Raw genomic sequence first — 26,219 nt, 5'->3', positions numbered from 1 at the left:
GCTTCGATAATGTGCTTGGCATCAAACTAAGACAAATTTGTCATGACAGTGGGTTTTGGTCACGGTACCGAAAGTTGGTGGGAAAGGCTGAGGAACAGACTGGAAACAGATGGATGTTCAATAGCCAATGAGTTTTATTTCTGGCTGGATAGAAACTTTGCATGATGTCCAATCTTTGGGACTTGTGTTTTAATCTTTGGGAGTTTTTCTTTTTAAGCAAAAACCTCAAAGGAGAGAGTAACTACTGACGTTGAGAGTTTGACTCTTTTTGACAGCGACCATCATTGCTCTGGAGGGATTTCTAAATGAATTCTGTCAGACGACTACATGTGATAGCAAGTCCTGAAGACAGTTTATGCAATTATTTATTAGTTTTGCAAATTTTATTTAATCTCATCTAATCTGGAATAAATTTATAGAAAAATACAGGAAAGAATGAAAGCAACACTGCAGTTTTTGATGAGGGTATAACAATGTAATATATTGTAAAGCTCAAAAAAGTTTATTTTACTTAATTAACCCCTGCTCCTTCTTTCAAGCTGCACGGAAAGCTAAAAGTTGAATAATCACAATGATGAAACTATTGAATGATAAGGTTTGTGCAACTGATATACTGAATTTTGGAGTTCTTACAGTTTGAAGTGAGTTGAATAGTAGCACTTTTATTTGCCACAAGTTGATCACAAAGTTCTCTTTGGTAAACCATGATTCCCATAAATCTTGTTGTACAAGATTTGGGCCAAACCGCAAATGTCGGTCACCACTCCTAGAGTCTGGGAGGTTGTTGTACTTGATGGCAAAGAGAATGGTCATTGGGGAAGGCTGGATGGGGCACAGATGGAGGAAAGTTTAAGCGAATGGGCAAGAACAGTATCTAGATGCAACACATAATGACTTGCTTGAATCACAGCTGAGCTGGATTCTGAACTGCTCCATGCTGAACTGTTTTGGACTTGATTGCTGGATAAATCCTGGATCAGAATTTAGTGATGTCAATTGTTACTCTTTGGGACGATGTCCTTTCCTGTCAGAGAGAATAAATTCAAAAACTCTGACAGAACTAGAAATGTGTTTGCTTTAAGCTGGCCACAAACACAGCCTCAACAAATGTTAGAGAAAGGACATCATTTTCATTTGTGCGTTCAAAGGAGACAAAAGCCCGTTGTGCAGTACAGGACTATCGCTGCTGCTGAACATGGGAAAGGAAATAACTGTAACCAATTTAAAGGCTTCCATTAAACCCATATGTTTCTTGTGCTTGAATCCAAGGGGACCTCAGTGGAAAACAGAAGCAGCTGGGCACTGTCCTATGACACAATCACCAAGTCCATTTAAGAGTTAGGGAACAGAGGGCTGGTGGGGGGTTGCCTTCCTGTCTGGGTTGTTTCTTGCCTTAGAAATGTGGGGTGGTCCCGATCCTGAAACCTCGACCCCCATAGCTCTGCACTGTTCTCAGCACTGGGACAAGCTAAATGCTGTTCAGACAATGTTTACACTCTGCATGTAGACAGACAGGAGGTTTATACATAATCTACCGAGACATAAAGACAATTTATGTGGTGATACCCACAAAAACAAATCCCTCCAAACAATGCTTAGTCAGTCATTTGGGAGGATGTATTTAGGATATCCTGCTGAACTTTGAGTCATTATTCTGTCTTTGAACATTAACAAGTCAAAACAGTTTATGAACACTTAGGGTGTTGTCTTCTGTAAAGGGCATCATAGTTTCTGAATCAGTGACCTTCGACCATTATGCTTAACCTCGGAGTGACCACAGCATCATGACTTATACACTGTGGGAAATGTGCTTGTGAAGTATTTCTTTTTTTAAACTTAAAGATAGAAACTTTGCTTTGTGCAGTATGGGGTTTTCGATGTAACGTTAAATTATTTGATTTTTCTTGCTGCTCATGTTGCTGCCATTTAATTCCATTTATTTTCCTTTGTATTGCAAAGTTCTTAAATTCTGTCCAATAAAGAGTGCTCAGTATGTAAAATAGCATGCCTTGCGTGGGAATTTAAATCAACTTGTGGCTTGGAGAAAGAGACAAGTGTGGATGATTACTCAGGCAATGCTGGGGGATTAATAGGGTTTACAACCCTTACTCCATCCAAGGATTATTCCCCGTCAAACAGGGGTCTGTTGAGAGGAGGATGGAACAAATTCATTCTTCTCCCACTTCTTCTCCCTTTCCACACTGCTTACCAACCACACAAAGGACCCTCTGTGGGAGAAGATGGTGTGTGGTAGAGGTAGGGGGTTGGGCAGGGACTTGGTCATAGAGGGGTCCATTTTGGATGGGATTGCACTGCTAAACAAATAAGTTACCAGTAACACACACCTGCTTCTCCAAGGCAAACAACTTCTTAGACAGTTTTTCAATGTTCCATTAGTTGACAATAACCCTTACAGACTTAAAATATAATTAACTGATTACAATGTACAAGCTGGTATTAGTTCTTGCTCCACATGTGTATTTAAATAGCACTTTTCTAGTCAGATGATTTACACCAGTGCCACATTGTATCTACAAACACAACAACACCAACATGGAGACTGGTGGGTTAATCGAATTGACAACTTTGCTAATGCAGGACGACTTCTCTACCTACTGACCCACAGTCATGGGATGACCACTAAAAGTCATTACTTCAAAAGCAACAAAAAAGTTAATTACATTTGCAATTAAAGTAAGGAACAATTCCTTTGATGTTTGATACACATACTGTGGTCTGATTAAACTGAAATTTCATCATGAAACATCTGTAGCTAATAGCTTCGGTTAAAACCCTTCCTAACTTTCTTCTTCAACTACTGTCCAATTTATATTATTTGCTGTTATTTCAACTGCTAACTATATGTTTGTTTATTCCTCTCCATACTACACCTGGCCTGGCATTCTCCTTGGCCGTGATTCCTTCCTGGGGGAGAGCATTGACTGAGATAACGCAGCCAAAAACTAAACATTCTCTCTCCCTCTGCTGCTCTTATTACTTTCATGAAAATAGAAAGTACTTCTGCATAAGTTGATCTGTTTCTTTCAGTGTATCTGCGCGTACTGTACAGGTTCTGCTGGAGGTTTCTTCCTGTTAAAGAGGAGTTTTTCCTCTCCACTGTCACTACGTGTTTCCACTGTGGTGCCACAAGGCAAGCGAATGTCACTGTGTGCTCATCCAGGAGGTGTAAATGTAACCCACATAAAATGGGGATGCCTCTTTAAGAAACGGAGGTTAGGGAAGCTAGGTGGTCTACCTAGCCCAGGGGCCACCAACGCGGTGCCCGCGGGCCCCCTATCGCCCGCGGGCCCCCTATCGCCCGCGGGCCCCCTATCGCCCGCGGGCCCCCTATCGCCCGCGGGCCCCTTGTTAGTTGCCCGCGGGGCAAGTTCTAAAAATAGCCATTGTCATTAGGGAGCATTGCCAAATAAATTATTTAATTTAATATTTTTACATTGAAGTAGTAAAATTTGTTTATATTCAGAATTTTAAAAAAAGCTAATTATTAAAAACATTTAAATGTAAATTTTTATGCATAAATGTTATCGGAGGGCAGCAGCGCCTGCAGTCCTGCTGCTCCCTCTCTGCCGACCTTAGAGCAGAGAGCAGCTCTAATGTTTTTGTTTTTTTTTTACTTGAAGTAAAACAAAAAAAAGAAGAAGAATTTCTGAAAATTTAATTATCGAACCCTCTTTGCAATTAACAAAATTGTGGAGAAAAAAATATATATATTAAGTGTCAAAACATATTGTACGTGGCGCACATCTGAGTCTGTGGGGGTCAAAGGGCACCCAAAGCTTAAATCTTATTGGTCCGTTTGCTATTTGGCGGTTTGGCGCTTTTTCTGTAAGCTAAAACTGAATGAGCGCAGTTTGAACCTCCCGTAGTTCTAGGAGCGGTTCGGATGCCGGTTGAGCTTTTTACCGTGTTCGGTTCTGACGGGTCGCCGGTTCTGAGCTTCTTTGATGTTTCCCGAACCGGAGAGTTAGCGGGTCACCCGTTAGCTGACATCTGCCGCTCCTACTTAGCATCGCGCTAAGACTGCGGGTTAAACAATTTAATCTAGTTAAAACGTTTCCTAAAAGAGTAAAAACTGAACAAACATTGTTGCTTCACCTTCTCCTCCTCTGGACGTCTGACACCAGAACCGGGGATCAACATCCTCCTCTTTCCGTGGATCACAGGTCAGCTTTGCTTCCATGTCTTTATTTGTATTTAGCATCGTTTGTGTTAAAAAAAGGCTTCGCTGCTTTAGTGGTTTAAGTTTGCGCTGGTTTTGTGCGATGCGCACATGATGCGCTCTTACAGGTCAGGTGCAGGGATCGTTTTGTGCTACCTTACAATCTGTCGGACATTTTTTTCTCGACATCTGGTGTCAGCCAGCAGATGTCTCTGCACAATTTGTTAATAGTAAAGAGGGTTGGATAAAAATATACAATAACTTTTCTTTTTTTATTTAAAGGAAAATCTCACAGTGCGTCCAACAGCTGCAATAATCCGGACTGTCAGTCACTTGTGGGAAATTTAGAATCGCACAGAAAAGCTAAGAAAGGGAATCAAACTTAAAACTGAACTAAGAACTTCTGATCACATAATAAATTAACCATAGCTGCCATGGTAATAATTACTGATAACTATTGTGAATACTCCCTAACATTAATATGATTAGACGGCATGTATTATTGTTATAAAGGGTGAGCCAAGGAAAGTAGCCCTTCGTGTTGCTCTGGACCCGTGAAGTAGCTCCCAGGCTGCAAAAGGTTGGTGACCCCTGACCTAGCCAATAGGAAGTTTAGTTTCCAGTGAGTTTAAACCAATCAGAATTCCGACTGCCGCTGCAGGACCCGCCCTTCCGCCGCATTGAGTGTGTAAGCGAGAGAGATCCGGAAACGATTAAGCTGGGCAGCGTGAGAGTCTCTGTTTTAAAACAGGTGTACGACTCTAAACAAACGCTTTCCCAGATCATCCGACTTCTAAGCTGGACGCGTGAAGTGAGAAAAAAAAGAAAAGGAAAGACAAGTTCACTTTTTCTGCTGAACACCGTTAGAGCTGACTCGTTAGCTCTAACGGCCAACGGCTACTAGTTTAGCCCTAACGGCTACTAGGCTAACGGTTTAAGTTCATCTTGTTCTCCGTTCAGTTGAAGGTAAAACCTAATTTATATTATATTTTTACTTTGTTCACAATGAAAGCTCATATTATCAAGGTTAAAGCAAGGAAAATATGCCTTATTACACTATCTAGTGCCTCACGGGTCCGGACTGAGAGCCACCATATTGTTGTCCCTAACGTGTCGCATTGAGATCGGTGAGCATATTCTGTGCCTTTCATTTGGGTTTTTGTTCTGTTTATCACATTTTTGTTGAATAATATTGTTTATCGGAACTATTTGATTATTAAAATGTAAACTTTTACTGATTTTGGATAAAATGTAATGTTTAATATTGTTTGAAGAAATGCTTTTGTAATTTACAGTAATTGATGTCAAATATACAGAAACATGATTTAAGGATTAAAGCTAGAACAGCTTAATAAAATCCTATGATTCTGCTGGTCCTGTCTGTTGACAGGTCAGGTTTTTTTGTTTATGCTGGATTGTTCCTGAGGTTGGATTCCTCCTGTGACTTCGATGGCGAGCCTTCCCACCTGGACTTAGAAAGAACTGGATTCCTGGATTCCTTCTTTTCCATTTGGAGTCCTGCTGCACCCCGCGGTGTGGTAGGCCGGTACCACTCACATCTTCACACACAGTTGGTTATGAGTGAGACCACTGACTGACATTTTTCTTTTTATTGTTTAATCCTGGAATTTCTTATCTCACCTTTTGGACTGGTTTTTATTTGGTACTTTGTAACAAACTGCTGTGTAGGAAATTCTCCTCATGTGAATGGTGTCGAGTTGAACTTAATTGGAACTGGAATTGATTGATCTGTTGCCTATTACGATTTAGAATTCAGATTACCAGGGTGCACCCAAAAGATTCAAAACTGAGAACTAGCACTTGGCCAAGTATTTGTATTATTTTTTTGTATTTTATTGTGTGTAATTTTATTTTCATAATTGTGTGTCTTGTATAACTGTTTGTTAATTTCATGGTTTATGTCACTAAAGCCAGTTGTTTTTTTTAAATTCATTTAACTGCCTTTGTGTGTCATTTAAACAATCCACCATGCTCCGATAGTCGAACCTATTGGCCCATTCATCTAATATATAAAATACCCTTCTCATCTGTGTTACATAAATGCTTAAAGGCAATGGCTTGATGCAATCTGCCGGGTTTCCTTAGACAGAAAACTTTTTAAACCAATTTGAATATTTCACTGATCTTAGTCTACTGTTTGATAACCAAGATTAATTGTATGTGATTTGCAATTGAACTGAAAGGACTGAAAGCCTTCCACACACTCTGCAGTGTGTGGAAGGCTAGCATCAGTTTTACACTCTTCTTGGCTGACTAAAGGGGTTTTATGCCTAATCAAATAAAGATGAAGGAACTGGTTTTGAGTAATTACTGATCTTTAGCAAATACAAGTCTTGAAAAATGTTCCGCAGTTTATTTTGAAGCTTTTTGTCATTCTGCATGTGATTATTCCATCAGTTTTTCACTTGTGGAAATTTAAACTGCCATTTATGTCCCACAGGTCTTCACGTTAATAAAATTCAGTTTTTATAATTTTTCTTTATGAGCGACTTGGGAAACATCTGCCGTATTTTACTTGAAATGAATCTTCATTTGCCTCCTACACAGCCCCCTTTGTAAGGCAGGTTATGGTTCATCTTTCTAATTCACATTACTTCCTGCTTAAGGAACAAAAACATATAATTTTACTTTTTATATATATTTTTTGTTTGCTGCACTTTCAGTAAGGACACCATCTGCTTCAAATCTGCAAACAATTGTAAAAAAAAAAAAAAAGAAAAAGCCTGCTTTCTTTCTGAACTAGAAACAGATATGGCTTCTTAAGACCATGATGTATTAGTTTATTCACTCTCACAAAGGAGCATAATGGTGTTTCTGAGTTGTGTGCCAAATACAAACATCATAGCAGAAATCTAATTTGATTTCTGTTACGCACAATGCCAGGTGGCTGAAGGACTCCACCCATGTCCTTGGAGGAATCTCCTAGTTGGGAGCCTGAAACCTCTCCAAACTGCAAGACTTTCTAACAGAATCTTAAATCAGTCAAATACAACAAAAACTCAAGACTTTTATACTTGCTTCTGGGTTAATCGTTAAACTGTTGAGGGTACAATAATTCACCTCGTGTGTAGCAGTCTTCTCAGTATTTCTTTGGGCTCAATTCTTTAATATCTCAATTGCATTTGGATGTTGCATTTTCTTGTTACCTAGTTTTAAACCACAATCCATCAGCATAAGGTGGCATTTGTTTGTAGACCATGTGTTTTACCTCAACTCTATGTAACTGTTTTTGAGTACAATATCTTACATTATTGTCAATGATTTTGCAAAAAGAAAAAAAGAAAAAAAAGAAGCAGAAAAGTAAAGACAGTGCAAGCTATTAAGAGAGACTGTAATGACTCATTTCAAGTCACTCTATTAAACTTAACAGTTTTTGCGCTTTTACTAGAAGAAAACTCGTTGCAGGTTGGATTCCCATAAATGATCTCCACTGAGCACACTCATTTCTCAGTGCAACTGTAAATTTCTCTTTCTGGGCCAATGTGGGCTATAAAAGCAACCCAAAGGGAAATTTGTGGGCTTTGAACACATACAGTAATTTTGTCAAGTTTCCATGGATCCCTTTTGTTTACCTACATGTACAGTGTCTTGCAAAAGGTATCCATATTTTTTTAATGATTTTTATATTTTTGAATGGATTGCATGTGATAAGCCAACCCAAATTTGGGCAGAAAAACAGAATATGTTATTAGTTCATTTATTTATTAATTTTACAATTAAAACTCAGAGGTCTGGCATACATAGGTATTCAGTTCCATTGGTTATTCTCCTAGTAATAGTTGAAACCGAAGTCATCTGATAAGTAAAAGGAGTCCACCTTTGCGTGTTGTATTTCCCTGAGTTTGTTTTTATTCTTAGAGTGAACAAGTGGTATCACAAAAACCAAGAGTCAAAGAAGACAGGTTTACTTTGAACTCACTATTACCACTGAAACATAGATTAGACATTATCATGGTGTGGGGAAAGTTTTCTTGAGTACGATCAGAGAAGTTGTAATATTTGATGAAAAAATAAGTCGCACGGGGGCGACTGGGGCAACTGGAGCGCAATGGTTAGCCCATAGATAGAGGCTACAGACCTCAACATGTCTCCAGTTTGAGTCCTGTCCTCAGTTTCTTTGCCTCATGTCTTTCCGCATGAGGCAGAAAGTAATATGCCTCTTTCTTGTCAGATTACTTTTGAATAAGTGTCAATAGTGGCAAACATAGTCTTAACAGAGGAAAACATGTTAGAAGTTGCAAAACACTTGAGACAGGGACGATTCACTTCCGTCAACAAAATGACCCCAGAGGTCGTACGCTATTGCAGTTTTCACATTTTTGTCTTTTGTTATACACACTGTTTGTTTTTCTCAATCCCGTGCTATTTCACTTCAAAGTAGTGTGATTTTTGCATAAGCCATAAAATGTCAAGAAGATTTTGTGAGGTTTGTGGTTATATGTGACAAAATCTGATAAAGAAAAATGCATCTAAATACTTTTCTAAGGAACCCTTCAGTCACCCCTACAGTGAACCACCACATTTAAAGCAAAAGAAATTATTATGAAAGTTTTATAAATTGTCCAACTGTTCCAATTGTGTTATGGTGGCATGTCTTTCTGAGCCCCTTGCAGCTGTTGCCGATATGGGAGTTGTATGCCCACGGACCCCCTGGTGATAGCTTGGCAGCAAGCAGCCAGATCAGAGCCAGATGGATGCAGAAGGAAGAAAGTGTGACCCAGAAACACATGTCTGACAGCACAATACATAGTTTGACTTATCTTGTGAAAATATTTAAAGGTCTTCACTAAATATTTAGGCTGACTATAAGTTTACAGGCGTAACTTTTACCGTTTTACTTTCATGTAGAGTTGTAGTCATTGCTAGGATAAAGCTATGATATAATACACTTCATGTGGTTACACAGCTGTCAAAATAATTTTGTTCCAGAAAACATATTTTTCCAGACTTCACATCTATTTGGCCGCAACACAAAACTCGGGCTATTCCTTCTTCTGCTGACGAGAGACTGGTTTGGAGAATCCTGGTTTGTTCAAAACAGGGTGAATAAGAAAAGCAGCAGAATGAAGGAAAATAATCCAGTTTTAGGAAATGCTTACTTCTTGCCCAAGCAGACAAACTGGAGAGTTTTAATAGCAAAGCTAGTGTAGGTAAGTTTTTTGTTCTCAAGGCCATTATTCAAAATGGAGCCTTTGAATAATACATTGCCAAGAGTCTCTAAGCTGCTTTACTGCCTGTCAGTTTTTTTGGATGACCATGTCTCTTAGTTTGCAGTTTTGCCATAACATTTATATTTTCGGATGACTGACTGAATGATACTCTCCTTTATAAGTTGTTGAAAGCTTTGCATATCATGCTTGAACTTTACCCTCCTTCAAACTTCTCGAAAATTTCTGCCTTATTCTGGTGTGAGCCTCGGTATTAATGATGCTGTTGACAGAGTCCTTCACAGAGGAGCTGCAAAATAAAATTGCACACAGATTCGCTTCATTAAATACAAATTTGACTTTTGAAGGGATTCTTTTTTTTTTTTTTTTACGACATGACAGTAGCTTAAATAGAGTTGGATATGTGTCAAACTCTGAATATTGTATTTGTAAATAAATAAAAAGATAAATGAATAAAAGCATGTGTAATTTGTCTACCACCTCACAGTCATGCTCTGAACTGTGTTAGTCTATGACATGAAGCCGCAAAAATCACATTAAGGATTGCAGCTGCAAGATGTCAAAATGTGGACATTTTTAAGAGGTGGGGATAGTTTTGCAAAGCACCATTGATATTCACCTAATATTTCTAATTTTTTTGGCCTGTAAGAAAAAAAAAGTAAATTTTTTTGTGAAAATCATAATCATAGTCTTAATCCAGTGTTTGGCTTTTGTTTTTAAATACAGTTTAATAAGGGTGGTATACATAGACATCCTGTCCTACTAGACTAATGCGCCTAAGATTAAAAACATAGAAAATTGTCAACATAATCATAAAGACACAAATGGTCTGGCCTACTAATCTCTTCTTGTTTCTAATCCCACCAAGACCCTGTAAAGTCCCCTTTGCTAAGCTTGATGCTTAATTACCAGGAGCAAACAGGCCTGTGTCTCTACTTCATCCTCAGAAATGTTTCCAAGTTCATTTACGTGTGGTTCTGTTGCCTTTAACGAGAAACACATGTTTGGCAGTGGCTGAAGTGAAATGTGTTTAACATCTGATGACTTGTGCTCTTTCAGTTCTGACTTTTTCCTGTCCACTGTAATATGGGAGTTTATATATGAGGACTCCCAGTGGCCTTGACAGTCACTTCAGATGCTTCACGGCGTCACAGCCATTCAGCATTCGAGGCCCCAAAGAGCTGATGTATGTTAACAAGAATTATACCACCTGGCCTGAGGCGGGAAACTGAGCCAGCAAGAAAGCCAGCTGTGAATGTGCTCATGTCCTTGAAACTTGGCCCCACCAAAACAAGCAAGACACAAACCCAAGACTCTCACACCCACTAGGACTTCAGACCTGCTTAGATTTGCACAGTCATAACCACACCCTTATCATAACCATATCCTTACGGGTAATGCATACATAATGTTGCTGTTTTGTATTTATAGCTTTATTTTTGCTCCAGCTACATGTTTTATGTTTCTGTATGTTATCTGTTCTAGAGAGAGCTAACATATATAAAAAGTATCAGGGATGATTTCTGCCTTCCTGATGTAGATAATCTGAAGGGCACAGCACAGGAACAATTTAAACATTCTGCAATATTATTTCACAGTAACTGGACATGAATATCTTTCGTCACATGATTTCTAGCTGCTTTAGACTTGGTGTTATGATTGGTTTGGGATTTAAACCTAACCTCTAGGTCAACCATCTGACACACTATCCCAGTTCCTGCCATTGGACTTTCTTTACTTTTTCTTTAGGATAAAAATAGCTGGATCTGTGCTTCTGTATTTAGGCTTCTTAAACCCTCAATAAGTCACAGCAAATAGCTGCTGACACTGAGCTAAGTCCTGCTGGATGCTTTTCCTGTTATAGGAGAGTTCAAAGATCACACTGCAATAGGACAACTTCTTTTGTTTATCTCATTGGGAATCATCAGACCAGGACATCATCAAGGAGATAAGGCCAGGGGGACACTTGGTGGTCAAGCCTTGTGTTCTGGGGCTGGACAGCTCACATCCCTCATGGCAGTGAGAAACACCTCCATATGGCCCTCAATATATATGGTTGACTCCTCAGTGAGGGGTCAAGGTGGGGTTTGTTGCAAACTGAATGTAAGCATAAGGATGGAAATGCTGATTCTAAATGTCTGAATCCAGCTTTTCAGACATGGAAAAGCGCCGCATTCAAACACAAATCTGCCCACCAGCTTGTCTGTCTTTCTCAGGCCCATGGAGTAAAAACAATCTGAGCAGTGTTGTTACATCAGCTTGTTAGCAGTTGGCTGATAATCAGAAGCATTATCTAACATTTCATCACTCACATGCAATCAGAAGAAAACATACATTATGGGATATGGCTGAGCCAAAATCCAACAAAGTTATCAAACTATGAGCACAATGTAGAACTGATTTGACAATTTTTTGTGTGTGTTCAAGTACAATTGACAAATTCTGTCACGTTCAGATACAAGGGTTATCTAATATGTTTTATTGATGGTTCTGCTATACTGAACTCCTTGAAGTGGGACATTGTCTATTTGTCTTTTATTTCTTTTATCAAACCAAAATTGTAAAGCAAGATGTCAATTAATTTCAACACATTTTGGCCAGATTATGTTATTTTAACATGATCAGTTGCTAGAAGGGAAGGAAAAGATAATTTGAACAACACTTACAACAAAACTGCCAAAGGCTGCACTGCTTTCGATATCCCTCAGAAATCCAGATGCAGTAGACAAAGTCTGGCACATTCCCTTCACTGTCAAGCATGAGCGTTGTTCAGCCATGTACACTGTCCATGTGGCAGTCTTGTTGAGCTGTGACATTGATTGGGCCCTTTAGTTTTGCCCCTCTACCCGGAATTTGAGAATCTAACCGCTAAGTGTGGACATACATGTTTATGGAGAATGCACCATGAGTCATGCTGTCATCTGCTCTCGGACCAAAGTACTGACAGATGGGGCAGAGAGAACATAGAGTAAAAGAGAAGAAAAATAATTTAGATTGTCCCAGCCATCATAACTTCAGTATGGTGAAGTGCAGAGAAGCAGAATCAGTACACTGTTCCTTATGCAGCATTGCCCTCTGTCAGAGACCACTGCATGGGCAAAATCTACAGCCAAGACCACACATGCCAAAATGCTCATGCATGGCTGCAAGTCTATGGTCTATATTCCCAGTTCAAGTTTGTCTTTCTTGGCAATTGGTGTCTTTGCTTAGGCTCTACATGGTCAGAGAGAATATAAAAAGAAACATGGTCACATAATTTACTATTAGTGTACTGATTTAATATTGCTACCTTCCTAAAATGACGTCTTAAGTAATTTGTTTTGCCATAAGTAGATCTTTATTTTAGGAAGGTGGTGAATTATGTTCTTGGTCCAAGATGTCCGTGAATGAAGATGGTAGAAGGAGAAAAAAAAAGAAAGGAGAATTAAGTGAAAACAATCAATAAAATAATCATCTTTAAGACAAAAGTACAACTTTCAGGATTAATTTTAATTATCACTTTTATGATGCTCTGACTCTGAAGGGTTTGAGTGTATATTTAAATACTTTTCAATGATACTTTTCAGTTCTATTCACCATAGTTGTTCACACAAACAAGAAACTGGTACCTATCTCCAGAGGTCAAAGGGTGAGAGGCATGGCACGCTCTGTTAAGGTCACCAATCCATTGCAGGTCGACATAGAGATGTCAACATGCAGGCCTCAATGAAGACATTTTAATTATACTGAAAGAATACAAGATCAATAATAAATAGCTACAGCTGATTGTTATATTAATCTTTTGAATCTTAATGTTTTAAGTGCAAGTGTCAATAAATCAATCCTAATTACAGGGTTCTGTGAGCAGATAAGTGTGTTGAAAGTGGGTGAAACTCAAACTGAAAAGAATGGACATCTCTGTTGTGTGTGTTAGCATCTAAACATATGCAGGGATTTCTCTTCTTAAAGCTGTAAATTACCATTTAAAACTGTAGTATGTAGCTTTTATAAGTAGTACGTTTTTTTTATACGTTTTTTAAAAGTGTCGCTATGTCTTGACAGTATAATATGAGACAAAAATCTGTGAAAACAAAAAAGCTCCTCTGCCTCCCTGTCGTTCTCCACCCATCTGCAGAAATACACCTCTCAGTCAAAAAAAAAAACACAATGACAACTATAAAGATAATCAAAAACACAATTAATGGTGCTGTTAGTAATTTAAAACCAATATTGCATTACATGATACTTTTACCTCTGTTCTCTCTCCATATCAGTGGAGTAGGCAAAAGAGTTTAATAGGCTCCTAAATTAAACCTCTCAATTGCGTCGGGTCTTCCTTTTAGAAATTAAGTAACTGATATTGTCACAGTTAACGTGCAAAAGTTGAAATTTCCATATGTTGATATCAATAACTTTTGTGAGAGGCTTTTGGTTTAATAGTAAAAACACTGACCTGGAGGTTGCAAAAAATATTTCATGCAAACTAATTCAGACCAGAGAGCAAAATTTGGTGTGAATAACAGATTGCTTTTATCACCTAACTATATTTACTTTTACGCAAGAACTTTTCAAGGTTTATTATTTTTGCATGCCTATGACTTTGGACCATGTTCAGCTGGTTCACAATGTGTAGCTGTTTCTCTGCTTCTCCAAGGGGGAAAGGAGGGGATTTTTTTCATACAAGACTTGCCAAAAGGGAGCCGGTAAAGAGCTATGCAGGGTGATGGGCTGAGGAGAGGAGGAGTGGTCTCTACCATGCTAGGCTACAATAAAAGGCATTGGTCTGGACCTCCGAGGAGCCCAAAATTTCCAGTAGCAGTACAGACAGCTGCTGCAGAAAAAGAAACAGGTAGATAAAATAGAAAAATTATTTTCAGAAAATTTGATTTTTTTAAAGTACATCTTAAGATTTTTTTTAAAAACTTTTTTTTTTTTTTTTTTACTTTGCAATAACTGAGGACAATAGAGATAAAATGATAAGCCTCCTGTGCATCACAATGATTTCCCTGGCCCTGGCTGGCAGTGCATATGGTCAAACTGCAACTCCTGCCCCCCTTATATCAGGTGAGTTTAACATGACACAGACATTTTGCAAATGCAATGGCTTTGTTTTAATTGTACATATTTCATGTATTTATAGTTGTACTAAAAAGAAAATAAAGAGGAAGTGCAGGCAGATGAGAAATCTCTGTAAAATGGTACCACACTATAAGCTTGTGTAACAACATGGCCATTGTAGCAGCGTGTAACAGATTAGTCTCTGGGGTAACCCACACACCCACACATACTGTGACTCACCATTGACTCACTGACTTGCATACAGACCAGCACGGTACCCAGTGGCTGGTGAATAAATTATCCTGTCATTCAATGCAACAATTGTCATTCTGCTGCATGAGAATTTCTCTGCTAATACCAGGTATTGAACCTTAAGTTGATGTCCGAAACTGAGCTAGTGGAGGTTGTTATTTTTGGTCATAATTTTGTCTATTTTTATTTGACCATATTCACCATATTTTATCATTTGCTGTAGACAAATGATATGGGTAAATAAATAAATAAATATATGTGTTCAAAACAGGTGGCTGGTCATTCTGCCTCTTTGTCACTTTGCACCATGGTAATTTTGGAGCAAATTTATAGGAGAAATTTAGAACTTAGAATCATTTTCAGGGGATTTCTTGTATTGTCTTTGACAATTGATTTTAAATTAAAAAGTCTATAATCTGCTGACCATCCACAGCATGGAAATGTAGATTTGGGACTCCAGTAATTAATACGTATAAGCAATGAGCTCACTTTTATTGTGTTTTGCATGGGAGTCAATTGTCCCAGATGGTGATCAGGACAAAAAATATATATATATATATTCATTTTAAGAAAACAGTATTTAATTAAATTTAATTTTTGAATTAAGACTTGAGCACTGTGTGACCATTTCATCTCATAATACATGCCAGGGTTCATTACATAGGTGAGAGTAGTTTCTTTATGAGTAGATGTGCTAGAGTTAAAATGGCAACATTTATGTTTGTAGTGGAGGAACAAATTGACAGGCGTCGAACTAACTAGGATGCAGAAATGTGTAAATCACTCCTCCTTGCAGGAAGACACCTTGAGTTTACAGATGAAACTCTGAGCTACAAAACTGGGCAACTACTTTTGTTCTGCAAAGAGAAACAGGGGAAGTCAGAAACTCCCTTTTGCTGTATAGGCTGAGTGAAATTCAATGCTTCTTTAGCAGCCAGCAAGCTGACTCAGTAAGTGGGAAACTAAGGATTTCTCAGTTGTCTGTCTTCCAAGCAGTAGCGGAGAAGGCCACCCTGTCGACAGAAGAGTTCCACTCTTTAAGGGGATTAGGCCTTTTTTTTAATCCACTTTAAATTTCTTTCACAGGCCTGTGATGTCATAGCATTTTGTGCATGTGCATACGTCTGCCTAAATATTATTAAATGACTCCTAGTTCTTTATTGTGCAACAGCAGTTGCTCTTCTGAAGCCAGCTCGGTAAGTAATCTGTGGGCCATATTATTCGTAGTAAGAGCTCCCTGTCTGTTCATTGGGGTGTTGTCTGCTTCCTCACACCCTCTGACTCACAGCAGCATTGGGCTTTTTTTTTGGAAAAGAGCCATGGCAACAGGCAGCCTGACAAGAGTAGAGGGAAGATTATCAAACCACAGCCAAATGTATAGAGTCCAGGGCTGAATGCTAGCCAGATGACTATGTCTTTCCCTGTGAGGTAATAGTCTGTTAAGTGTAATGCTTACTGTAGCTTTTGGTTACCGAGCCACGGCCCAGTTGCCGGGACTCGGTGGGAAAAAACGGGCTTGGCTGGAACTGGGCTTTGGGTGGGTTGGATTTTGTGTTTAGGCTCAGAAATGAGACGATGGAGCCACATTTAATGTTCTGCATTTATATTCATTTGATTGCACTGAAATTCTACAACCCACTCCAATAAACGTTGACTGCACATGTGAGCTCATGATCACGCATGTTGTGCACATAGAGACACCATGTTTGCGCTCGCTGTGCAGGACAGAACACAGGAAACACTTTATTGAAATTAGTGGGGAGGAGTTGGCCTTCTGTGTTTGTCCCAGCTGTGCTTGTTAATAATCCTTTCTCCGCTCGAGCACAAATTGGCTGGCAGCAGAGGACAGCAAAGCTCTGGGAAGTTGTAAGTCATCTCATGAGTTGCTCCTCTGACAAAAGGGTGTGGCACACTGCACACATACTCTCATTAACACATAAAGATGTGTGATCTACAAACTTGGATGCTTTTTTTTTTTAAAGGGGGGATTTTGGGCCAGATTTGGTCATTCTTCTCCAAAATGAAAACATTGCAGCTTTAGAATACAGAAAAAAGAGTTTGACTTGGAACTTTGCAATGTCGGTAATATAGAGCTTAGCGTTGCAAAGAAACAGATGGTTCCAATTATGCGCTAATGCAACCTTTTTACAGAGTGAAAGAGAATTGTGCTTGGTAATAAAATGCGAGTAGGTCTTGATTACTTTATTCCTACACACATTAGTTCACTTAGTTCTTTGCTGTGTTTTCATTAGCATCTACATCTTTTTAAAAAAAGGTCTACTGACTACACATTTCTATCTGAAATAAAAACCATTTACGACTGCAATTGACTTTAGAGGGTTAGATCTAAAGTGCGTCGGCGAAAGAACGGCTACACTTCTCCTGCGAGAAGAATGAAGGCAAACCCTACAGGCTGTTGCTCTACAAGCAAAACGTGCCTCGCGTGATCAGAGTAGCATTCTCTGCAGGGGTGACCTTGGTAGCAGCAGAGAGTGTGGAATTACTTTTAACGTCCCAGTCTCTGTCTGCTACCAAAGCCTCAAAGACATAACTCCCCTTCAGCCTGCTTCGACGGTGGGGAAAGTAAGTCCTAAAACACATCGAGTTTTTCTCCGTAAATATAGTTTTAACGGGGACTCCTGACATGAAACTCAAACCAGATGCCAGTGTCAACCACCATAACCACCATACTTATAAAGAAACCACCAGAATTTGATCTATAAATTAAAATACACTATGTGTACAAAAGTGAAAGAATATAAGGAATAATTGTTGAAAACACTTACTGAAATTTCTAAAATACTACAGCTTTAAAATGTCTTGAGAATACCATGTTGAGAAAGCTGCCATATGCATTGTTGAAATTAGATTTATGCCCATTCTTACGAATAAATTTTCCGTGTTAGGTGTTACAAATAGAGTAAGCAATAATGAAAAAAAGCAATAAACATTATATTTGTGAGATGTCATCATCAAACATCATCAAATACATCAAATACATTGATAAGTATTCCAGTTGACATTAATTAAACATGTGGGGTTTTAGCCTCCATTTAAAGGAACTCAGTGTTTCAGCAGTTTCGCAGTTTTCTGGGAGTTTGTTCCAGATTAGTCAAGTATAAACATAGGCTAGAATCAGAAGAGCTGTCTGGAAGGTTAATAATCACAACAATGTATTTTGGTGCTAAGCATTCAGGGATTTACAAACTAACAAAAGTATTTTAAAGTCTCCTCTCTGAACTATGGGGATCCAGTATATACTTTAGAACTGGCGGGATGTGCTCTATTTTCCTAGTTTTACTGAGAAAGCGATCAAAGCCCCATATGGCCTTCGGCAAGCCCCGTTTTAAATCATCATTCTGCCTTGTTTCATTTTCAGATTCTTACCAATAATGTCCTAGCATATTTCTCAATTCATCATTCTTTCAGTTATATTAAGTGTACCAGTAAAATGAGCTTTTTTTTTTTGCCTATTTTTCTTTGCATACAATTATGTTTCCACCTTTATTTCTATTCACATTTGGGAACAATGTTCAATGCCATTAACTCTATAAAGATGTGTGAAACGTTCTGTTTTGGTCTCATCTCACCAGACAGAATTCACCCAGTTCTTTGTTGGGCTGTGCAACTGTTCTGCAACAACATTTAAGCAAGTCTTATCTTGCTCTTTCTTGTGGAGTTTCATGCAATGTGTTTATGTGAAGAAATGCTGGAGTGCATTGCTTATTGTTTACAAAAAAAAAGAGGCCAGACCTTTCTGAGACTCTCTTCAAGTGGTTCTCAGACCTCAGACGACTCTTCTTACTCTTCTTTTGATCCCTCTGCCAGAGGTCTTGCGAGGAACACTGAGTTTTTGGTGGTTTATGTTGAAATTATGTTGTTTAAATTTTCTATTTCCCCAATGTGACTTACTTAGACATTTAGAAATATAATAATACATCTGTAACCAACAGCTAATTAATTGACTAATCTTTTATTATCTTGTGGATTGCTTAGTGTGAAAATGTCACGCTAATAAAAAATCTATTTACTTAGAAATAAGTTAATGAGGGTGTCAATATATTTTTTTTCCAGAATTATGCCTAAAAGGTACTTTTAAACTTGTATGACTGCAGTAGAGTATGTTTTCACTCCAGTCTAAGACTCACATTAGTGGTACTACAATGCTGCTCACATCTCATGTTTCAGACTTATAAACCAGATGTAGAAGCTGGTTTTCTGATCTGGACTGAACAGTGCTTCAACTAACACAGTACAAAGAAGTCCTTTGTCTTCTCTCATTTCATTTCTCTTGGCAGAAAAGTTGGTGGCATCACATTAGGCGAGGTGATGCTAACTAACGTCATTTTTTTCGTAAAGCTTTGATGAGCCAGTTAGTTATTCTGGATTGCTCGGGTCTTCAGTCACTCCACGTGCCACGGCTACCCATGCAGAGAATTTAGGAGGCAGGAGGAGTTGAGTCATTTCTAACTTGCAAAAAGGCCAAAAGCGATCTTCGTCCAGCTTGTAAACATTGGACTTCTTTGAAAAACACCAGTAATAAGCAGCTGCAAGGCTCTTCATAGCTCATAAAATACTTGGCATCTTGCAGACTACTTGGAAGGTCTTGCAGTTTGGTCAAAGAAGCAGCTACTAATTAACACAAGCTTAGAATGAAAAAAAGTTTTAAAATGTGATAAGCTGGATTGCCTGAGATGTATTTTTTTTCATCAGTGCTTTTGCCTGAATCTTGTAAAGTTGCATTTATTACCACAGATCTCAAATGTCACATTTGTATGACTATACTGGAGTAGATTAATTGTATTATGATAGATTATATGTGAGTTTCAATTCAAGAGATGAGACTGAAATTCAGGACAGACATAAAAACAAGAACAAGGAATAAAATTTTGACAAACATGCGATAGGCATACACTTAAGAATGAAAATATGAAAAAGAGAAATATCTTTTTCGCCTAAGAGAGAGAGATAACATGAAGGAAAGCAAGGTTAATGAGACCCATGTGAAACACATCAAGGCTGCCAAACGGTCAGAAAGCTGCAGAAATAAAAACAAACAGTAATACAAAACATAAAAAGCTAGCAAAGTTTGGATGTGGGGTATTTTGGACGTTTATTCCTATAACTTGGTCTGCATGTGTGTGTATGCTGAGAAAAGGTTTTGAATTGAGCAGAGCGTAAGGCAGACAGCCAGTAACTTCTTTTCTTTCCTGTGATACCCAGGAGGACAAGGTTCCTTTCGCTGTGAAGAGCCAGTGAGACAGTATTCCAGCCATGGTTTTGGTACAAAACATCAAGACAGATTCTGGCATCTTCAAGCAGAAACAGAGAACAAAACTAATCAGACACAGACACGATTTGTGTGTGGGTGTATACGTGAATTGGGAGTTTAGGGGTGTAGGTTGGGTTGGGTTGGGTTGGCAGGAGGATCAGGCTGGTAAGAAGAGGGATGTCAAATCATTTTGTAAATGTATTGATGCAGTGAATCCTTTTCCCAGAAAATAATAAAACCTGCCATTTTACAGATAGGTGCTGTTTGTACCAAAGATCAGAAAAACTAGACAAACACAATTATTACAATCAACACAGCATGCACAGATCTAGCATCTTTCTTGGATTTGCAAGACTGAATAACACAGCCTTATGTGCATATAATTGTTTGAGGTGGAGTGGAGTCAGAGGTCCATGACATCCGTTCATCTGTTGTTTGTAATATCTTGGGTTCGGACAACACTTGCTGGCTGGGGTCTTCTTTAGTAAGCAAGCCCTGTGAGGTCTAAACAGCAAGGCCAAGGAGATTATGGGAACCCATGGTGAGACAAAGATGACACATGATTTGGGGTTTAAGGAGTGGCGTTGGTTGGACAGTGAGGATTTGGAAGCAGTGTCCCGAGGAAAGGATTTCTGTTCTTCATTAGATGTTTAATACACTTAACAAAAATCAGATGGAGTGCATGAAAGGAAAGGTTTTCATTTTGAAAGCTAATGCTGAGGAAACAAAAGCTTGCACTTGCCAAAGCCGACAGCCTCGGGAAGGAGAAGGAAGAAGAGGATTGATTCCAGGCACTACAGACTGCCTGAAACCCAATAAAACTTACACTGCAGAATTTGATACTTATGGGCAGGAGAAGTCTTCAAACATGTGCACTGCATGGATCTATATTTTTATCTTTCAACAACTGACAGTGTGTTTGTGAAGTACCAGGCAAAAGCTTTTCTCTCAAACTTTTTCACGTTTTGTGACATTACAATCACAAACTTACTGGGATTTTTACGTGACAGATGAAAGCAAAGTCCATGAAGTGCATGTAAAATGAAAGCAGAATAATACAAGGAAATTCAATGTTATATATCCAATATATATATTCAAAGTTTTGCCTGTATTTGATTTAATATTTTGTATGACCCCTGCAAGTCTTAAGTAGTATAGGTCTCTATCAACTTTAAAGGGTAAATGTATGTAAAAATCAAATTTTCTTAGCTTTACATCATGATATGATGTTATTCTCTCATCAAAAACATATGTGCTGCTTTGCTTTATCAAAGCTTTTATTGAGAAGTCCTCTAATCTCCTGTGGGGGTCTCGGGGGGGAGGGGATCGAGCACCGCCTTCGAGGCACAGCTCCTCCTTTGAGTTACAGTTTCCAAGATTCCAAACTTCTGTATTACAGTGCACACAAATCCACTCAGTTCATTCAGACTAGCCAGCAGCAATTAGCAAACAGCTTGTGGAACTGCGCATCTTGCAAAGATCACTGTACTAGGTTACCTCTCAGTGAAACACTGGTGAAAACGTTGCAAAAAGGGTTACACCTTTTTATCTCTGATTAAAGGTGTCCTTGCACAGCCCTTCAGTTCAGATAGATGATCATGTTTGTGGCTGATTTGGTCATTTGTACCATACACTCTATTTTAAATTATGGTTAAACACAGGCTTGGTGAGATGCTTTAAACTCCTCCACAGATTGGCGTAGTTTTTGATTTAACAGTGTTCACAGTGCAGTTGCATTTACACTTTAAAAGTCATAGTATCATAAACATATATTGGTTTACTTTGTATGTTTTCCTCTTTTTTAGTCACGACTGATTTGGGTGGAAACGTCACCCTGCCCTGCAAGCTTCAGGCAGAGGAAAGCCTTTTCTTTGGAAGTCTGAAAGTCACATGGATCAAAGTGGGAGAAGACCAATCCCAAAATGAGGATGTGCTTGTATACATGGGTTTACTACACAAGAGGACTTATGGAAACTTTGAAAACCGTGCCTTTTTGTCAGACATAGAAAATGGTGACGCCTCCTTGATGTTAATTGACGTCTCTATGGATGACATGGGAAGGTACCGCTGTGAGGTCATGGATGGGATGGAAGACATCATACAAGATGTAATCTTAGAGGTTAAAAATGGTCTCACTGAAGGTAAGTATTGTTTTAATTCACTTAATCACCAGTAAATAAATGGCTATTCTGTTTATGATTTATAATGCACGTCTAGAATACGGACTTAAATCTGACTGTAGGGTTATGTCTCTTTTCTACACCATACATTTGCTCTAGGTTTTAGCTTTAATGTAAAACTGGTGTACATGGAAAAAAAACAAAAAAACAAAGGCAATACACTTAACTTGGATTTTGAGTTCAAAAGTTAGAGGTTCCTGAGAACCACTCACTTTCAACATGGCTGTCTAAAGCATAAACAAAAATTATATCTGCAGTAACTTCCCCCTAGGCTTCTTCCAGTCTTTCATTAAATCAGAGGTGCACATACTGCAGCCTCTACAACTGAACATATTGGTGTAACTTTTATGTATGCATTTTTATGCATAAGATGCAGAGTCATACATTCTCCAATTTACATTTTCAATAGCATTATCACTCCAAGCAAAATAATGAGTAAACCCAATGCAACTCTTGATGTTTCAATTTCAACTCCAAGTTTCTGATTTGCAACTGTAAACTCAAAATCCATTCTGTCTGCACTGCACATAAAAAAGTAAAGGTAAAAAGCTAATACACTTCTATCAGAGTATCTATTTTTTAGAATATTTCTACAAAGTTTGAAGGCATAAAATGAAGAAATACAGTGTAACTGGTTTATGTCATCTGTCATAGTAAGTCTGGCAAGTGGCCACCACATTCTAACCAAATCCCACTGGCTAACTAGCTTCCAATTGGAACATGGCTTTGTGCAACGTAACGTTATTCTCAGATTTAACTCCAACCTCACAAGGACAATGGAACAAAGCAACAGCTAAATGGGGTTTGAAGTCATTCCCAGATTTGAATGAAGACTCCCAAGCCAATTTAAACATAGGACTGCTAACGTAGAGGAACTGATGTCTTTGTCTTTCCTTGATTGTTTTGGACAATTAAAAACAGACTTTTAGACCAAAATAATATCGAAGCAAAACCCATTTTAAATCAACTTACTATTCTTGTACTTTGACCCAGCTGACAAAAGTAATTTAACAAGTATACCTCCAGTGTGCGATGAAGCATGCTAATATTGGGCCAAATAGCCAATCTCATATTTCCCTCAGTAGTATTGTCACTGTGTTGGATGTACAATTATATTGTATATTCTGCTACAGCATTTTCTATGTCTTTTAGGTGTTGTTTTCCCGTACTCTCCCCATCATGGGCGCTACAACCTGAATTTTGATGATGCTGTGCAGACCTGCGAAAGTCAGGATGCTGTAATTGCCTCGTTTGATCAGCTGCTGGCGGCCTGGAAAGGCGGTCTGGACTGGTGTAATGCTGGTTGGCTGAATGACGGCACAGTACAGTATCCAATCACCAAACCCAGACAACCCTGCGGCGGCGTCAACAGCCGACCTGGTCTCAGAAACTATGGCTTCAGAAACAAGCAGATGAGCCGCTTTGATGTGTTCTGTTTTGCTTCCAAACTCCAAGGTAGGCTATTTTTCTCCATTTTATTTTCAAGTTACAGTATAAGCTTTATATATTAAATTTCAGTTCTCATCTTTCCTCTTAAGGCATGCATCTACATTAAAGGAAGTTTTTTTTTGTTCTGCTGTCTCTGCTACCAGGTCGTTTCTATTGGTTGGTCCAGCCAGAAAGGCTGAGCTTTGACGAGGCTGTGCAGGCGTGCCGAGATGACGATGCAGAGATTGCGAAGGTTGGCCAGATGTACGCTGCCTGGAAGCTTGAGGGCTACGATCGCTGTGATGCTGGCTGGTTGGCTGACGGAAGCGTGCGCTACCCTATTTCCAGGCCCCGCAAGAACTGCAGTCCCACAGAGGCTGCAGTGCGCTTTGTTGGATTCCCAGACAAAAAGGTTAAGTCTTATGGTGTCTACTGCTTCAAGGCTGAAAAGTGAGAGAATGTAAAACATGCAGGTAAACCACAGACACCAAAGAGCAGCAACAACAGCCATAAAAAAATAAATTTTAAAGCAGATTAATTTGGATTTTAACTAGTCCAAATTTCTTACCTTTCTGATGCCATAATAGATGCTATGCTAGTGTTATGCAATTTAAATCAATATGCAATAAACAGAACAAAACAAGCAATTAGGGTATATTTTCTGTTTATTTCTATCTGTTCACTCTTCTAAACAGTCTTGACTAAGACTGTTTAGTCAATTGAAAATGTATGTCCTCCACAAAATGTGTAATGTTCAAGGTTTGGCTGCAATTATGCTCAAAGAATGTGTGCTGCTTTCAAGTGTGTCTTGAGCAATGCTATTTTTAATTTTGTATAAGCATACATATCAACAAAATAAATTGATTTCAGTGAGATAAACATAACAAGACTACAGCTGTTGAGCTATTGGTTCACAGATGACTCCAAGAAGGAACCAGTTAGATCCATTGCCAGGTTTGAAGCTGTTTTCTCATATACATTAACATACATGTATTTACAAAACCTCAAAAATGTATCTTTGACCAGAAAAGCTGTGAGCAAGTCAACTGCAAAGAGATTCGATGGATGTTTCTTCTTTTTTATATATATTTTCTGCATTTCAGTTTGATTAGGAAGAAATTACAAATATCCAGATGTTATAATGTTTAACCTCAATGCATTGTTTCCATTATCTAACATAAGGATTTTACCTTTTTTTTAACATTTGTCCTTTTTTTGATAACTTTACACTGTTTCTTGAAAAGAAATAGTACAAATTCTAGACTTACTTGCAGATTTTTCTTTTCTATTATATTAAGATTTTGCTTTTTCCTACTCATTGTGCAAGAAAAGTGCGTATAATCCTCCTTTGATCTGATATAGAAATAAACTTAAAACACCTAACTGTGTGATAAATGTAGCAGTCAGTAGTTATTAAAATATGTAGTTGTCATTAAGAGAAGTGAAAATGTTTATCTTTTTTTTCTTTTTACTTTTTTTTTATAACTTTGATTACTGAAATATACTTATAGCAGATGTTTATTTGCTCACAATTTGACATACAAAATATGAAGGTATTTTTGTATGACACCATGTACCGTTTCACAATGTTGCAATTAAAAATAAAAACACAACTGTTAAAAATGCTTTTTCCTGGGTTTCCTTGACTGAAAAATATATTTACATGTCTTAAGTTGGAATGCAGAAATTAGATGGTTGTACATGTGATGTACATTTTTATTTGCAAAAAGGATTCAGACTTTAAATATTGTCACATTGAAAACACAAAGTCCAATATGAGAAAGAGCAACACAAAGTGGTGTTGAACTGTGAATGGAGGAAAATTGTTCAAATATCACCAATAAAAACACAAAAAGTGGGATAATATTTGTATCTCTCGCCTTTTAGTTTGATAGTTTGATTTGAAAATGTACCACCACCAATTAATTGCATTCTGAAGTTAATTAGCAGTTAGTAGTGAGTCGTAATGAGAGAAGAACCCTAAAGGTCTGTGGCCATTCTGGAGAAGCTGCAGCTCAATTTGTAGAACCTGTTAACAAATAACATTCACACAATAAAATGCATTATGGATTCCTGTGATAAAGTCACAAAATCTGAATATGTTGTAGTGTAAAAAGTGTGCCAAATACTACAGACTTTTAAAAAATGTTTTTAAAAAGTGTTTTGAAAAAGTATTTTGAAATTATTTAGAAAATACTTACAGCTTTTGTATACATGTAAGATTACTGTCATCTAGTTTGAGAAGACGAGTGAATAATGATGAAATGCAAGAGTAAAACAACTTTTTGTTTTTATTTAAATGCGTCCCTTGGAATCGATCAACAAAATGTGTTGCAAGCTTTTCAGCTAGCCTGCTGAAGCAGCACTTCCCAAAATGTAATGATGAATGACACAGTATTGACATGTCAGATGAGGCTTTTATCTGTGTTGCATGAGTGCATTTCCTTTCTAAAAGAAAATCGGAAATCTTGATAAACCCCAAAGAGTCTTGCGCAGGTTAAGGAGTGTAAGATTTTCCACTGTGACATCAGCATTTAATGACACCAATACCAGTCTAATACTCTCTCAGGAACCTTGGAGAAGTTTTTGATCACAAGTCAAGGCTTGTTGGGTAGCAAACTGAGCTTTTAAAGTGATAAACATCTGTTAACTTATGCACAGTTTGCGTCAACCGGTTAAAT

The 26,219-nt window shown here is 38.2% G+C and overlaps 1 protein-coding gene and 1 long non-coding RNA gene across 2 annotated transcripts; both read left to right on the top strand.

Moving 5' to 3' along the window:
* Positions 1 to 4,972: 4,972 nt before the first annotated feature.
* LOC148157702 (uncharacterized) lies at positions 4,973 to 6,133 on the top strand. The gene is made up of 3 exons (XR_015764197.1): positions 4,973 to 5,146; positions 5,245 to 5,307; positions 5,571 to 6,133. It is a non-coding gene; the product is annotated as an uncharacterized LOC148157702 (long non-coding RNA).
* Positions 6,134 to 14,088: 7,955 nt separating this feature from the next.
* Positions 14,089 to 25,163, top strand: hapln1a (hyaluronan and proteoglycan link protein 1a). The gene is made up of 4 exons (XM_014989133.2): positions 14,089 to 14,412; positions 21,736 to 22,071; positions 23,263 to 23,565; positions 23,703 to 25,163. Exons 1-4 carry the CDS (start codon positions 14,322 to 14,324, stop codon positions 23,990 to 23,992), a joined length of 1,020 nt encoding a protein of 339 aa, XP_014844619.2. The 5' UTR covers positions 14,089 to 14,321; the 3' UTR covers positions 23,993 to 25,163.
* The last annotated feature ends 1,056 nt before the right edge of the window (positions 25,164 to 26,219 follow it).

The sequence above is a fragment of the Poecilia mexicana genome, unplaced genomic scaffold, assembly GCF_051168715.1.
Source record: "Poecilia mexicana isolate PSO_F unplaced genomic scaffold, ASM5116871v1 scaffold_9, whole genome shotgun sequence".
NCBI classification, from domain to species: Eukaryota; Metazoa; Chordata; class Actinopteri; order Cyprinodontiformes; family Poeciliidae; genus Poecilia; species Poecilia mexicana.
Note: the sequence above shows the minus strand (reverse complement) of the source record. Positions and strands in the feature narration are given on the sequence as shown.